The following is a 16,027-nucleotide window of genomic DNA, read 5'->3' on the forward strand; positions in this document are numbered from 1 at the left end:
TGTCTGTTAAAGGATTACATCGGTGACAGCATCCAAGTAGGCATGTCAGACAGTCCGTACATGTACTGACAGGAAAAAGAGGCAATTTGGAGGCCCCTGTACAAACTGGCTCTATTTTACCTGAGTTGCCCCCCCTCCAGTGTGTCCGAAAGAGTGTTTAGTGCAGCCGGGCACCTTGTAAGTGAAAGGCGTAGGAGGTTGCTTCCACAAAATGTGGAGAAGATGATGTTCATAAAAATGAATTATCAACTCTTCCAGGGAGACCAGCCTCCATAACGTACAGAGGGACCTGTGGTGGTGGATTCCAGCGGGGACGAATTAATACTCTGAGGATGTGCACAACACTGAAGAGGGTGAGGAATCGGTGAATGAGGAGGATGTGGACGACATCTTGCCTCCGTAGAGCCAGTTTGTGCAGGGACAGATTCATTGCCAGCTTGTTTTGTGGGGGCCCAAATGAACCAATCATTTCAGCCACAGTCGTGTGGCAGACCCTGGCGCTGAAATGATTGGTTTGTTAAAGTGTGCATGTCCTGTTTATACAACATAAGGGAGGGTGGGAGGGCCCAAGGACAATTCCATCTTGCACCTCTTTTTTTCTTTGCATTATGTACTGTTTGCGGCCTAGTTTTTCAAACTGCCATCCTGTCTGCCACTGCAGTGTCACTCTTAGATGGGCCACGTGTTTGTGCCACCCACTCGTGTCGCTTAGCATAGTCATCCAGCTACCTCGGTGCAACCTTTTGGACATAAAAACACTATTGTGAGGTGTGAGGTGTTCAGAATAGACTGGAAATGAGTGGAAATTAAGGTTATTGAGGTTAATAATAGCATAGGAGCAGAAAAACCCACACATTCTGTGATTTTAGCTGTTTTTATGCTTTTTTTAAAAAAAAAATCCAGATCCAAAACACAAAACCCAGAACCCAAAACACGGAAGGGTGGTTTTGGCAAAACCAATCCAGATCCAAAACACAAAGAAAGATCCAGATCCAAAACCAAAACACAAAACACGAAAAGTGGCCGCTGCACACCCCTAATTAGTACACATCTATATTGATTCCTTATGTTAGTGTATCTTTTTCTGGGGTACAGACTGATTTCCCCAATTCTGACAGTACTTTTCACCTGTTACACTTTCACCAATTTCCATTTTTGCCTGTTTTGCAATTGAATTAGGCGAAAAGTGGGGACGTGCACGGAATGAATTCGCCTCAGGTGAATGAGGCGGAAAGTCGGACAGGCAAAAACTTTCCGATTTTTCGCCTCTAATTGAATACGGGTCTATGGGCCAAATGTAATAGGGTGAGAGTTTCTGACAATTTTTAAACTTTGCCAATGTAATAAAGTCCAAAAACAAAGTAACAGAGCGAACTTGCATGTTTTTTTAGACTTAAAAAACTCTCACGATTTAAAATCTCATTCAGATGTTTTCCCATTTTGAAGATAAAACTCAACCAATGTGAGAGTTTACTGCTACTCTCTCACATTTTCTAAACTCTCACCCTATTACATTTGGCCCTATGTGTCTGTTGTTTTTCCTGTGGCAGACAATGTGTGTATTTTTTTTCCTGTGGCAGACAATGTGTGTGTGTGTTTTTCCTGAACGAACATCATCCTGTGTGTCCTCAGCAGGGGGTGCCCAGTGTCGTTAACGACACTGAGCACACACACTGAACGAAATCAAAAACGATTTTGTTCAGTGCCGAACATGTCCAACCTGACAATATCGTCAGGTTGGACAGGAAGTTCGGACGATGAACAAAAACTACAAATGGCAAACGGGAGCACGCATTTGTAGTTTTCGTTCATCGTTTTGGAGCAAATACGGAACGATTTTTTTTAACGATTTGTCGTTAACGACTAACTGTTCAGAAATCGTCCTGTGTGTACGCACCTTTAGTAAACTATCAATTCCCATGAAGCCAGGCTCTGATGAGTTATGAATCTTATAGTCTAGCCTGGTCTATGTCTATGAGAAATATAAATGTGAATCCTTGGTGCATTATCTCTACTATTTTGGAAAGATCAGTCTGAATAGGATAGCTATGGGCCAGGGCTGTTTAAAGTTGGCTATTTTTACATACATTGATTGCACTTTCTATGATATTAGGCATTAAACGTTTAAATAAAATATTTTGTATTATATATTTGTTTAAAAGGTTGTATATATGGAGGAAAAACGATAAGTAATGTAAACTAAATTTTGTGCTTGGGATTGATTAAAGTGGGGGGCCCAAAACCGATATCTTGCCTAGGGCCCCTTGAGGTCTAAATCCGGTTCTGACACTAGCACACTTTTCACTAAGTGGAACTGAAATCCAAGTCTGGACTTACAGCCCCACAGCTCATGCTCGAGTTGGCTAGATGCATTCCACAAGCACATATTAACAGAGACTGGCCCAGTGAAGCGATATATTAGGATTTCATGCTCCAGGATAGTATCAGAGAGGCAGTATGATATCTGCGTGGCAGCTGAATATTGGACACCTACCTTGCCCAAATTGTATTGCTAAATTGCAGTGATGCATTTCTTGCATAGCATATTTAATGTTTTTTAAATTTAGTATATGTAGTGTAGAGTGCATTTAGCCATTAGAATATGAATATAATCAAATGGAGGAATTAATGACACAAATACTGTATAAACTATAACACATGCCTGGATTGGATTAAACCCAGAGGCTCTGTCCGGCTGTTGTATTCAGCATTTGACAGTGATTTCAGGTTGCTGGGTAGATTATCTAGTGGGTGTTTAGTTTGAGGTGAGGTTTTAGATTTATCTTGTGTGGATAGAGGGTCTGATTCATCTTGGGTCCCAGGTCTGCATTCGCGCGCACCTGGTTGATGTTTGCGTTCTGCGCATTGCGTATACACCGCAGTGCGCGTGCTCGAACCAGCTGCTGTGATCGCAGTGGATACGAAGAGACACAAGAAAATGAGTGACAGCAAGTGCCGTTTCGGGTGGAGAGGGGGTGTGGTCAAAGGAACGCAGGCGTGCCTGTGCGTTTGAATGCCATTACAGGGGCGTGCATAATTGAACCCCAACGGCATACGCAGCCAGAGCTCTACATGGTGATGGGAAGCTTTGCAGGTTGTGAGGCATGTCAAGCTCAACCACAACTCTGCGAATGGGTCCGATGTTACTCAATGTTACCATTGTTTTTTCTGACTTGCAGATGTATATAATGGGAAGTGGGTGGCTTTATAAGCTGGGGGCATCTTGGTATAGTGCTGCGATCGCACCGCGATCACATTCATTTGCATTTTTTTGCAGCAAGCATGTGCGTGCGATTGCCGACTTCTGGTCCGTGCTGAATGAGGTCCAGAGTACCTGCCGCTTTTGTATTGGGAATTCCCTCCCCCCAACCCTGTTTTTAGTTGTCAGCTTTAATGTGGGTGCAGGAAAGAATGGTAGCATTCTGGGGTAATTCTCAAATGCTCTACCCACCAATGCATGGGTAAGTCTGGTTTTACCCTAGTGGGGTTAGCGGTGGCACCGGTCCAGGTGGGCTTTCTTTGTGTCAATGGGAGGAGAGGTGGATACCTTGAGGTGCTGATGATGGGCTGGCAATTGGCCATCTAAGGCCATTTTGTTTTGTGGTTATAGATTACCGCACTGAGTTCTCGCCATTCTTTTTGTGCGGCTATATCTTTCTTTGCCGCATTCTGTCTTTGCTAAAATTTGCAATAATTTGCACACAACAAAGATGACCCTTAGACCCTCTTAGATAAGTTGGACTTCTAGTAATTGCTGTGATCAGCAGGCTGACATCAACCAAAATGAAGACCTTCCGCTGCCTCATCTTTAACCAAACTAAAACTAAAGTAATTAAAACATTAATTTCACTGCACCTCTATCTTCTGCATTATGTCCTGGCCGGTAGCTTCTCTGTCACAACCTTCCAAAGTGGAATTCCCTGTCAAAATGTTAAAACGCTGATTTACAGTACTGTATATGACTGCCAATTGTACTAAATCAAAACAATTATAGAGTTGTGCTATTGCATTTGGCAACACTAAGGATATTTGGAAATGAGGAGTTAATTCTTTCATACAAGTTAATCAATTAGAAACCTTTGCCACAGATTTAGTATGTAGTTATGAATGGATTATTTCCTGGAATATGGAGCATCATATATAATATATAGTAAATTAGAGTTAATGAGGAAGGAAAGGAGGGAAAGACAAACTCTTATTTATGAAAATGAATGTATAAAACAAAATGAAGATATTGAATACAAAATATAATAAATAAACAATGTATACAAATATACATCGCTTTGCACTCTGGGGTTATAGCATAAGACATGGTTATGAATTCATAGAACTTTATATAAATTGCTTTAAGCAGAAATCCCCCCCCCAAAAAATAATAAACTAATTCTCATAAGGTGAATTCTAGGTGTAGATGGACCGATCTGTCTTCATGCTCTTTCAACTTTTAACCAGCTCCTTACCTGTCTGTCAAGGGTCGTTACATGCACAGGACCGTAATCCCGCGCATGTGCACAAATTAGCAAACTGGCTGGTTTCTAGGGACTGCATCGGCTACAGCCCCTAAAAGCTGGCAAGGACTGCTGTAATGGCTAAGGAGTGGCTTACCATGGGAAGTGCTCTCTGCTGTCGCAGTCTGGACTGGTGGTTCCAGGGTGAAAAAACACTACAATGGAAAGTCACTGCCACTGCTAGGCAGTTCCTGCGGGTGGTAGAATTACTAGGGGGGGGGGGGGGGGGGCTGAAACTTTTTTTTAACTTGTTTGTACCTGGGTCAACTCAATTAAGAGTGATGCAAAATTGCTCGTTGCATCACGATGTATAGGCTATGTGCAGTGCGCACAAAAAGAGTACATGGATAGCCTCAATTTGTGCATTTACATATGCAGCTTTGTGGGGCTGTGAACTAAAACGAACATTTTAGGTGTGAATTAATAGTACTTTATCAGCACATCGCCTGCACTGCGCATGCATCGGCCCTAATTAAATTGATTCCATAAAATGGTGGAGGAGTAGTATTCATGTGCTCAGTCCAAGCAACACATACATATCTCGCTGAATGAGATAGGGGAGGGATCTGACAAGATCCTTCTCCCCCGATCAATCTCCGCAAACATTCCAGCTAACGCCATCTGTAGATGATGTTAGATACAGCCCTCATGCTCCGAAAAATAATACTTTTTCGGAGTTTGATAAATGTACCATTCCTATAGAGTACATGGGAATGGTAGTATGATACCGATGCTTACTGCAATATATCCTACATAAAGCAGTTGATAAATATGGCTACATGTTGAGGCATTGGGGATTATGGCCCTGATTCAGAGCAGGACGTTCTGACAGGGCGCTCGCTCTGAATCAGGGCGTCTTTATTTTTTTATGGAGCGGCCTCCTGGCCGCTCGCATTGCTGTAGGTTGCCACCCACAGCTAATGCGAGCGGCCAGGATGACGGTCGCGATGGTCAAGACCATCGCGACTATCGGGCATGCGACGAGACCCTTGTTGTAGGGTCTCGTGGCCGCAAGCCCCAGAGAGCTTTCGGCTCAAACAGAGCCAAAAGCTCTCCCACTGACATCACTTGTGATGTCACTGGGGCCGCCCCCATACGGTAGGCGTTCTCATGGGAATGCCTCCGTCTGGCCAGCCACCCTCCCGGCCCGCCCACCAAAGGGGGCGTGCTGTCACTCAACATCGACAGCACGCCCCCTTTGGTGCGAGACCCGGAGCGACGGAATGCCCATCGCTATCTGGGTCTCGCGCATGCGCATGACGGAGCCGGCTCCGTCGTGCGCATGTGCTCTGGGCCACCATCGCCCCGGTTGCGAGCGCTCGTCGCTTGCGACCGGGTCTGAATCAGGCCCTATGACTGCGGGTTTCACATTATGACATTATCACAACTAGTATTCTGAGCTTCCTGGATGCTGAGTTTCTAAATTAAAATTTCATATATGTATTATTTATGAATTGCCTTTTTTATATACCGTAATTATACTAATGTCTGTTGCTTATGTTTACATTTAACGTTGGTTATCAACCTTTAGTGAATCCGCTCGTCAGGGTTTGAAATATGAAGCACACAGTCAGATATCCTTCGAGGTTTCCTGCGAGCCGCTTGTGTGGGCCATGTTTCTAGGCCAGTCTGTTCACCTTCCAGATCAATTATATCAGAATCAGAGCACTTACAGCACAGCACAGCTTTCTGTCTGTGATTTCACCTTGTCTCTTGCTAGGTTTAATTACCTGGAAATTATAGAACTGCTCTTTAGTTTTTTTTACCCACTTCTGCCATGAAGCATGTTACCAGGATTTGTGATGCAGAAACTGAGCAGGCTTTATGCCCTTGATATATTGAGGTGTTAGTTGTCTGTTCTATCATGGTCATTAAAAATGTAAGGCTTTCTATGTAAGTATGTGTTTAATAGGTGTGCAGATTGCTTATTCCCCATAGTAAAAAAAAGAAAGTGATTCATACTTGTCTTTGAGATTTGTCTTTATGAATTCATGCATCGCTTTGATTACTGTTGTTAGAGCTTGGTTACACTTGCGCAAGATGACCAAGCTCAAAGAAAGTTTGTTTTAGAGAACTGATGGTCAGTTCATATTTATTTGATTATTGTACCACGTGATGCATTGTATATGCATATGGTGCTAAATATATACAAAATGTACATAATAGTAGTTTTTTTTATTCCTGTAATCTTTTGCTGCGTTTTGCAACATAAGATGACACCATGCAGCTACCAAACTTACTATTCTGGATAAGAAACTCAGTAGCAATAGAAGACAACTCTTGCCCACAGGTGTTTAATTGCAGGTGGGTTTATCGGGAAAAAGTGTGGTGTGAATATTTATTCTGTGCTTTAGTCTGAAACAAAGTATGTTCTTCACCTGGGACCTGATCCGTAGCATCTCAGAGTCTCTTTCTTACTATAATATCTGAAAAAATGCAGTCTGTGTCTTTGGCACAGTTTATGACCCACACAGACAGGAGTTAGATAGTCACATGAATATTTTAATATGCTAAAAAAAAAAGCTAATTATTTATTGTAACTTCTGTCAACAAAATTAATCTGTGTTGTATTTTTTGTGGTGATGGTTGTTATTGAATGCAGCCAAAACTACTTTTATGCATCTCAATTTCAAACCATTGAGGGCCAATGTTACTGGTAAATATAATATAATTTAAACGGGTTGGTTATGGGATCTCGGCGGTTGGGATGCCGGCGGTCAGAATACTGTCATCACCATCCCGAGTGTCAGAATCTCAATGCCTTATGGTAAGTAGTCTAGCTCTAACCCCTAACCCAAGCTCATCTTTCCAGTAGCCTAACCCTCCCCTACCGCAGCCTAACCCTAACCCCTCCCCGCAGCCTAACCCTAACCCTCCCCCTAGTTACTAACCCTAACCCTCCCCCTAATACTTACTGTCGGTAGTCGGGATTCTGACCCAGGGTTTCCAACTGCCGGGATAATGACTACATCGCAATTTAAACATTACAAATATAACTTTTAAATAAATCTTAATCTATAACATAGACACATTTGGGGAACATGGAAGCATCCAAAATATACAATCAGTAAAAGGAATTTAGAATCCACGAAAGTAAAAAGGGCCCCATAAATCTGCCTGCCAATTTCTCGATGTGACCAGAACTGTCAATCAGTCAGTCGAAACACAGATCAACGGCCATCGATGTTCGCTGATCTGTCGAGGATCAATTAAATTCTTCATGTTAAAAATCCCCGATTTGATGATCCCGATCTTATTTTGATCGGGATTGGCAAAATGGTGAAATCCTAAATATTGGATTTCACCGATGCCCCGACCTCGGCATCTGGGGATCGAGGAATTGCGATAGTCTGTCAGCACAAATGATTGTGATGTTGCATGTCTCATGTGCAATATAGCATCTGTTTGTAAGGGGAAGGGCTTGGATTTAGAAGTCAAGATGGTACCATCAGTTTGCACAGTCAATTGGAGAGATTGGGCAGATTTTTCTCTCAGCCAAATCTCTTGATTTGGCCACTACCACTTTGTTCCCAGAGAGCAGGTCTTCTACCAATACTTTTAAATGGGGTGCTCTCAGACATTTCATTTGCATTTCTGTAGTAAAGTCAGTATCTAGGCACAAGGTTACCAAGGTAATAAAAAGCTTCAAACACACAAAAGTGACCATTTATTAGTTGTGAACACACTTTCTTGTTTCATATATTACTGAATCTTAAGCAGCTGGGTTTTTTTTGGGAAAACAAAAAACTTTAATTGTATAAATAATTAGGTCCTAAGGTGATAGTAAGCTGGACATTGATCTGATGTTTTAACTGCTTACACACTGTGCATTTCCCGGGCCATCTGCTAACCTGTAAAACTAGGAATAGATTGATTGAATTTAGAAGGTTGTTTCCAAAGATTATGCTAGGACCAGACACAAGGCTGTAAAAAGGAGTGTGCAACTAGTGCAACCGCCCGGGATGGTAAACCTTTAGCAACTTAATGGCTAAAGGTGAGTACACACGGGACGATCGACAACGATAATGATATCATTGTACGATCTCTCGGGTGTGCTGGTAGATTGATATCGATAATCCAGCACACCACCAACTCACCAGCGACTATAGCGATCCACGATTAACGATCATGGGTCCCTATAGTAACCTGGTCGGTATCGACCAGATTGGCTTGCATGCACGGTCGATGGATGGTATCTATATCGTCCATACATACATGCACAGTGCATTGTCATTGGGCACCGAAATATGCACGATATGAATGATAACGATATGATCAATATAGTTTTCGTTCATATTGTCCATTTTAATCGTATCGTGTTTACGCACCTTTAGCCATGTATCTGACCTTTTTGGAAGTTCCAAATGTGTCCAACTTAAAAATATGACTCTTGTAAAACATACTCAATTTGCATAATGTCATTATACTGTAGGTCCCACCTAAATGTAAAATAGTTTGCCTTACATGCAGCAACAAATAATAAATTTTACATAGGAAAATGTAAAGAAAATGTTTAAGTCCAGTCTATCTGAGCTCTAAGGCAGTACAGGGAACAAAGTGATCCTTTTTGTGTAATATTACTTTTTAAATTGCTCATTCAGGAAACCCGAATTAAAAGACACACCTCAGAGATTGTTTGCTCATTTGGGCAGGGACATTTTCTTTCATGTCATGATACATAATGTAATAATTAGAATCATGATCCATTCAAAGTAAAGTGCTGTGCAATATGTTGGCTCCTTGTTCAGAATAATAATAATGATGATAATAAAAATATAAGTTGTTGTTTTCTATGATATTATCACCAATGAATTATATAGTTCTAAATATACTGTATTTGTCAACTTTAAAATACAGTTTCCTGGTGAATATGGAAGTTGCCCATATCCAAATTATAGTTTTCTTGCAAATAGAATTTTCAGTTCTGCCGGATGTGAGGATGTTGTATGATGAGTTTTGATGAGTTTGTTTCTTTCTTTATTGATTGCTTGTGGTGAGTTCAAAAATGACTGTTGAAAAAAAATTATTTGCTAAAGTACTAAAGTGTTTAGTATGACCCCTCCCTTACATGCACCTGAAGAGTATTGCCAGATTGGTTTTAGCAGCTTCCACTTTGTTATGTAAAGTACTAAAAATCCCCATTGTATCATATATAGTATACATTTAGGTAAATGAACCTAAAACGGATCAAATAAAGAGTATTCATTTTTATTAATATGAAGTGAAGTTATGAAAAATAACAACAAAAATAATATAATAATATGTGTTATGGTGCGTACACACGGGACAATTTATTGAATGATTTGTCGTTAACAACAAATCGTTCACAAAATCGTTCAGTTTCAGAGGTATAACGATGAATGAAAACTACAAATGCGCGCTCCCGTTTGTAGTTTGTAGTTTTCGTTCATCGACCAAACTTCCTGTCCAACCTGACGATATTGTCAGGTTGGACATGTTCGGGGATGAGGGAGGGAGCAGGCACTGCACAAAATTGTTCTTGAGTTCGTTCAGTGTTTTGTGCTCAGTGTCATTAACGACACTGAGCACAAACTGCCGGGGACACACGGGACAATGGGGGTCATTCAGACCCACTCGCGAGCGGCAGTACGCTTGCAAGTGGGTCGATGTTCCCCACTGCGCATGCGCACGACGGAGGGAGCTCCGTCATGCGCATGCGCGAGACCCGACGAGCGAAGGACTTTCCTTCGCTCGGAGTGTCTCATCAAAGGGGGCGTGCTGTCGATGGTGACTGACAGCATGCCCCCTTTGGTGGGCGTGCCGGGGGCGTGCCTGCCAGACGGAGGCGTTCCCATGGGAACGCCTACCATCTGGAGCCGGCCCCACTGACATCACTAGTGATGTCAGTGGGAGTGATTTTGGCTCTGATAGAGCCAAAATCACTCCTGGCCTTGCGGTTGAGAAACCCAACCACAGGCTTTCACTCGCAGTTCCGATGGTCGCGATGGTCAAGACCATCGTGACCATCATTTTGCACGCTCGTATATGCTGTGGGTGGTGACCCACAGCTATACGAGCGTCCAGGAGGACGCTCCATATTAATGGAGGTGGGCCCTGATTCAGAGCGAGCGCTCTGGTCAGAGCGTCCGGCTCTGAATCAGGGCCAATGTTCCTTCAGGGAGCATATATTATTTGTTTCACAGGTTACACTTCTATTTTAGCCTCCTGTTTTATTCCATATCTGGAGCATCTATTGTGACAATTCCGCCATACGGGTAGATTTATCAAACCTTCTAAAGTAGCGAAATTGCCCAAAGTTTCTAGTTATGTTAGTAAATATACTTGATAAATGATTTCTAGAAGCTGATTGCTATGGCAACTTCTCCACTTGTCCTCTTTAGAAGGCATGATTGCCGGTACACACTGCAGTGACAATGAAGTACGGAACGATCACATATCAAACTTGACGCCGTCGCATGTGACCTCAGGAGCGCGCATATCGTGCATACACACTGCACAATATGCACAATTTGTCATTCCAATTTGGCCAAATCGTAATGACATCCCTCCAATGTGTATCCACCTTGAGATTTGTCACATTCAAACATGGCACTACAATAATGGGAAACTGATATTCACTTTTTGCATCTTGCTAAATAAATGTCTGAATTTAAGACAAATTACATGAATAAAGCACATTAAAAGAAAGTAAAATATAACCCTTATATGTGCCAGGATCTTATATAAAAAATGATGTGAGCTTCTATACAGCATTGAATTTATAGTACATAGTAATTATTTGACCAAAGCATTGCTAGAAAATTCAATCCAACAGCTGCATGAATAACCTGAGACTATACAAATATTTCAGCAGTGTTAAATAAAGCAATTTACAACTACAGCCAAGATCAATATTCAGCAGAAGGGTTTCAGCAGTGTAATGCATGACTTCCTCTTCTAGGCTGCCTCTAACGTGTTGCATTACTGTTGTTTTGCAGCAAAGTATATTGGATGCTACATGGATGACACGCGGCAGAGAGCGCTCCACGGAGTGTCCTTTTTTGACTACAAAAAGATGACAGTGTTTCGTTGCCAGGACAACTGTGCTGAACGGTAGGATGGCGATAGCTGAATGAATGGAGCTTTATTAGTTTGTGCACGCCAATAATGCTTTCCCCCTGCCAAAACCTGATCCTTATTTAATCCGCTGATTTGAACTGAGAGATGTATTCAACATATACAGTATATGCAAGACTTGAGTAAGACTCACTCAAACCCTACAGTACAAGCTGCATATAGTAAAACCTGAAAAGGTAAAGTAAAAGAAAGTGTAAAAAAAAAGTAAATTTTAGACAGGATGATAAATTATTATTATTATTATTATTATTATTATTATTATTATTATTATTATTATTATTATTATTATCTTTACAAGTAAACATATTCAGTCAGCTCTGGAAAAAAAGCCCCACTAGACCACTCTTGCATGAATAGCTCAGCTGTTCCCAAATCCCTTAGGGAATTCTTGGGGTAAATTGTTGTCATAGACGCATAGCAAAAGGCCACCAAGATTCTCATGAGGTTTTACAGCAGTAACAAATTTAATAAACGTTTCTCTATAATTAAAATCCAAGTATCTCAATTAATTCCCTCCAGTACATGACTGTTAGGTGTTGCAGTAGCTTTAATGCTTCTATATGCATATTTCAATGTCTGCTTGACCATGCTTCACTTAGCAAACCATTGCAATTACTGTATATAACAGTGGAACGGCTTGATTTATTGAATGTGAGATTTATTTTACAGTGTTTATTATGCTAATAATTCTATGTTATTTTGTTAGACTCATTTTCTTATATAAATAATATCCATTATAGGCATATATCGTTGCTAAATACATTGATGCAGAAGGAAATTGCTGTATTCTCAATGGCAAACAATATCTATTGCACTTACCGCCTGTATGTTCTCAGTAAGCCAGACCCACTTGTGTGTGACCACTGTAAATTTGTTTTTCATACTGGTGTGTCCATACTATAACGAATCAGTTAAGTAAATACATACATTAATTAATTAGAAACTAGCTATGATCAAGTAATTAAAGGTTCTTTTGAATAAAATAACTTTTTAGTCAAGAAAGCAGATGTGTGGGATAAGCTTTGTCCTATACTGGACCATAAAAATGGGATTAACCAAATTCTGTGTCCTAAGGTTCCAAACTTAAATGATAATATGGCAATGTCATGGTTTAAATATAGGAAAAAATAACACCCATGATCACTGAGCACCAGTGCAGCAGGCAACTGTTTATTATGTTACATAAATCTAGTATGTATTCATAATGATTACTTATAATTATTGTACACAGAATGGATGGGCAGCTAACAGATGATTCAGTTTTGTAATATAGACATACTGTAAGCTTTAGATAGAGTGGCCACAGGTGTCAGAGCCTAGAAATAGGATGCCCAGCACAGTAGATAAAAATAGAAAAATACACATGAGAGTTGAGAATTTCCATTTACATAAGACTGTGTTAAAATGATGTTTGTTCACTGTTGCACATTCTGTGTAAGTCTTATTTATAAACACCTGTATCATTGGTGGTTACTCCCAGGAGATAACTACTTAGCTGGTAAAGAGTCACACCATAACCAGCCAAACTGCTTAGACCTGATAGAGGGAACATTTTCTAAGCCTTGGAGAGATATAAAGTGGAGAGAGATAAAAGGGGCAAATGTATTATAGCGGCACTTATCGTGTCGCTATAACGCTTCCTGCTTTGCCTCTTTACCAAGGCGAAGCCGGAGCGGAGGAGTGAAAACTCTCCCCTCTGATGATCCCTGCTAGAGTTCACAGTGCATCAGTCTAGTGCTGATGCGCTGTGTCTCACTCCTGGCTGGCTCCACTGAGCATGCGCGGGATCTCGCATGCAGCCTCCGGAGCCAGCAGCCGCCACAGCAGGGACAGTGGTGATAGGGCAATGCCAGCTGCAGCTGTCGATTTGCCCCTGTCATTTTCTGCCCAGCCCTCCAATAAACAATTGCCATGAGGAAGAAGGAGTATCAGCACATAACATGCGCTGATACCGCTTCGGTGGTTCATACATCTCCTCCAAAGTACCAACCAATCAGCTATTAACTGTCACTTTACAGGCTGTATTTGAAAAATGACAGTTAAGGTGGGTACACACTATACAGATATATCTGCAGATGATGGTTGTTTGTACACACTGAACAACCATCATCTATACCTGCCCGCAGGTCCCGGCGACCAGGTGGCGTGTACCGGTGGGTGGGGATCCTGCCCCCCTCCTCACGGCTGCTGCTGTGTGTGTACGGGCGGTCTGCTGACCGCCTGTACACACCTGCCAATAGACAGATATGTCTGCAGCCAGTACTGTCCATCAGCTGTGCAGCACAGCCAATGCGATATGTCGGTGAACGTCGGTGTTCATATTTCGGGTACACACTGCCCGACGGGCAGCAGATACATTAGCCAATCAGTTGATCGCCCAATATATCTGTCAGTGTGTACCCAGCTGATTGGTTGGCACTTTATCTCTCTCCAAGGCTTAGTACATAGACTATCTCTCTCCAAGGCTGTAAAACAACAGTTAGGAGCTGATTGGTTGGTACTTTATCTCTCTCCACTTTATCTCTCTCCAAGGCTTAGTACATCTACCCAGGATGAGTTGTAAGGGACAAAGCAGAAGTCAGTGATTTGCAGAATGTAGAATTATGAGGCACAAAGCTAAAGTTAGTGGGTTGGAGAGTGTACAGTAGAATCATTAGGGATAAAGCTAAAGTTAGTGGGTTGGAGAGTGTACAGTATAATTATTAGGGATAAAGCTGAAGTTACTGGGTTGGAGAGTGTACAGTAGAATTATTAGGGATAAAGCTGAAGTTAGTGGGTTGGAGAGTGTACAGTATAATCATTAGGGATAAAGCTGAAGTTAGTGGGTTGGAGAGTGTACAGTAGAATCATTAGGGATAAAGCTGAAGTTAGTGGGTTGGAGAGTGTACAGTATAATCATTAGGGATAAAGCTGAAGTTAGCGGGTTGGTGAGTGTACAGTAGAATCATTAGGGATAAAGCTGAAGTTACTGGGTTGGATAGTGTACACAGGGCCGCCATCAGAAATGGTGGGGCCTGGGACTGTCATAATAGGCAGGGCCCCCCTCAACCTTCACAAACCCCCACCACTTCCCACAACCCCCCTTCCCCCGCTACCATACCTATACAAAATATTATATATATATATATATAATGGTGCCCCTTACGCAGTGCCCCCAGTAGTTGCCCCCAGTAATGAGCCCCCTGTAATGCCCCCAGTAGTGAGCCCCCTGTAATGCCCCCAGTAGTGAGCCCCTTGTAATTGCCCCCAGTAGTGAGCCCCTGTAATGCCCCCAGTAGTGAGCCCATTGTAGCTGCCCCCAGTAGTGAGCCCCTGTAATGCCCCCAGTAGTGACCCCCTGTAGCTACCCCCAGTAGTGAGCCCCCTGTAGTTGCCCCCAGTAGTGACCCCCTGTAGCTGCCCCCAGTAGTGAACCCCTTGTAGTGACCCCCTGTAGCTGCCCCCAGTAGTGAGCCCCCTGTAATGCCCCCAGTAGTGACCCCCTGTAGCTGCCCCCAGTAGTGAGCCCCCTGTAATGCCCCAGTATGAGCACCCTGTAATGCCCCAGTAGTGACCCCCTGTAGCTGCCCCCAGTAGTGAGCCCCCTGTAATGACCCCAGTAGTGACCCCCTGTAGCTGCCCCAGTAGTGAGCCCCCTGTAGTGACCCCCTGTAGCTTCCCCCAGTAGTGACCACCTGTAGCTGCCCCCAGTAGTGAGCCCCCTGTAATGCCCCCAGTAGTGACCCCCTGTAGCTTCCCCCAGTAGTGACCCCTTGTAGCTGCCCCCAGTAGTGAGATCCCTGTAATGCCCCCAGTAGTGACCCCCTGTAGCTGCCCCCAGTAGTGAGCCCCCTGTAATGCCCCCAGTAGTGACCCCCTGTAGCTTCCCCCAGTAGTGACCCCTTGTAGCTGCCCCCAGTAGTGAGCCCCCTGTAATGCCCCCAGTAGTGACCCCGTGTAGCTGCCCCCAGTAGTGAGCCCCCTGTAATGAGCCCCCAGTAGTGAGATCCCAGTAGCTTCCCCCCACGCGTGCGGACGCACGCACACACACACAAAAAACCTTACCTTTATCCCGCTCCTGTGAATCCACCGACCGCCCCGTCGCCCACTCCTCGGCACTATGGGAGTGACGTCATGACGTCACTCCCATAGTGCACTGCGGGACCCGGAAGATGGAGTGAGCTCCGTCCTCCGGCTGCCGCCGGGGGGTTGAGTAGGAGCCGGGCATCCACTGGTAACACAATCTCAGCGGGCGCCCGGCATAAGGAAGGTGCAGGGGGTGCGATCGCTGGGCCGGCGGGCCCCATAGCAACCGCACCCCCTTCACCCTCCATAGTTACGCCATTAGCTGCCGGGCCCGGCTGGGTGAGGTGACAAGTCACTTAACTGTGACTAATGTGCGGCGGCGGCAGATGTATAGTAGAGGATGCCGCCAGACCTGT

The 16,027-nt window shown here is 43.3% G+C and overlaps 1 protein-coding gene across 3 annotated transcripts in view; it reads left to right on the forward strand.

Annotated features, from left to right (window-relative positions):
* Positions 1–16,027, forward strand: part of WSCD2 (WSC domain sialate O sulfotransferase 2) — a 309,162-nt gene that overhangs the window by 116,874 nt on the left and 176,261 nt on the right. For 2 of the 3 annotated variants that reach the window (XM_088449095.1, XM_088449096.1), the window contains exon 2: positions 11,468–11,582. The exons of the other annotated variant lie outside the window; for it this stretch is intronic. In XM_088449095.1, coding sequence (XP_088305221.1) covers positions 11,468–11,582 — 115 coding nt within the window. The remainder of the gene's footprint in view (positions 1–11,467; positions 11,583–16,027) is intronic. 3 annotated transcript variants of the gene reach the window in all.

The sequence above is a fragment of the Taudactylus pleione genome, unplaced genomic scaffold, assembly GCF_031769625.1.
Source record: "Taudactylus pleione unplaced genomic scaffold, aTauple2 ptg000479l, whole genome shotgun sequence".
Taxonomy (NCBI): Eukaryota; Metazoa; Chordata; class Amphibia; order Anura; family Myobatrachidae; genus Taudactylus; species Taudactylus pleione.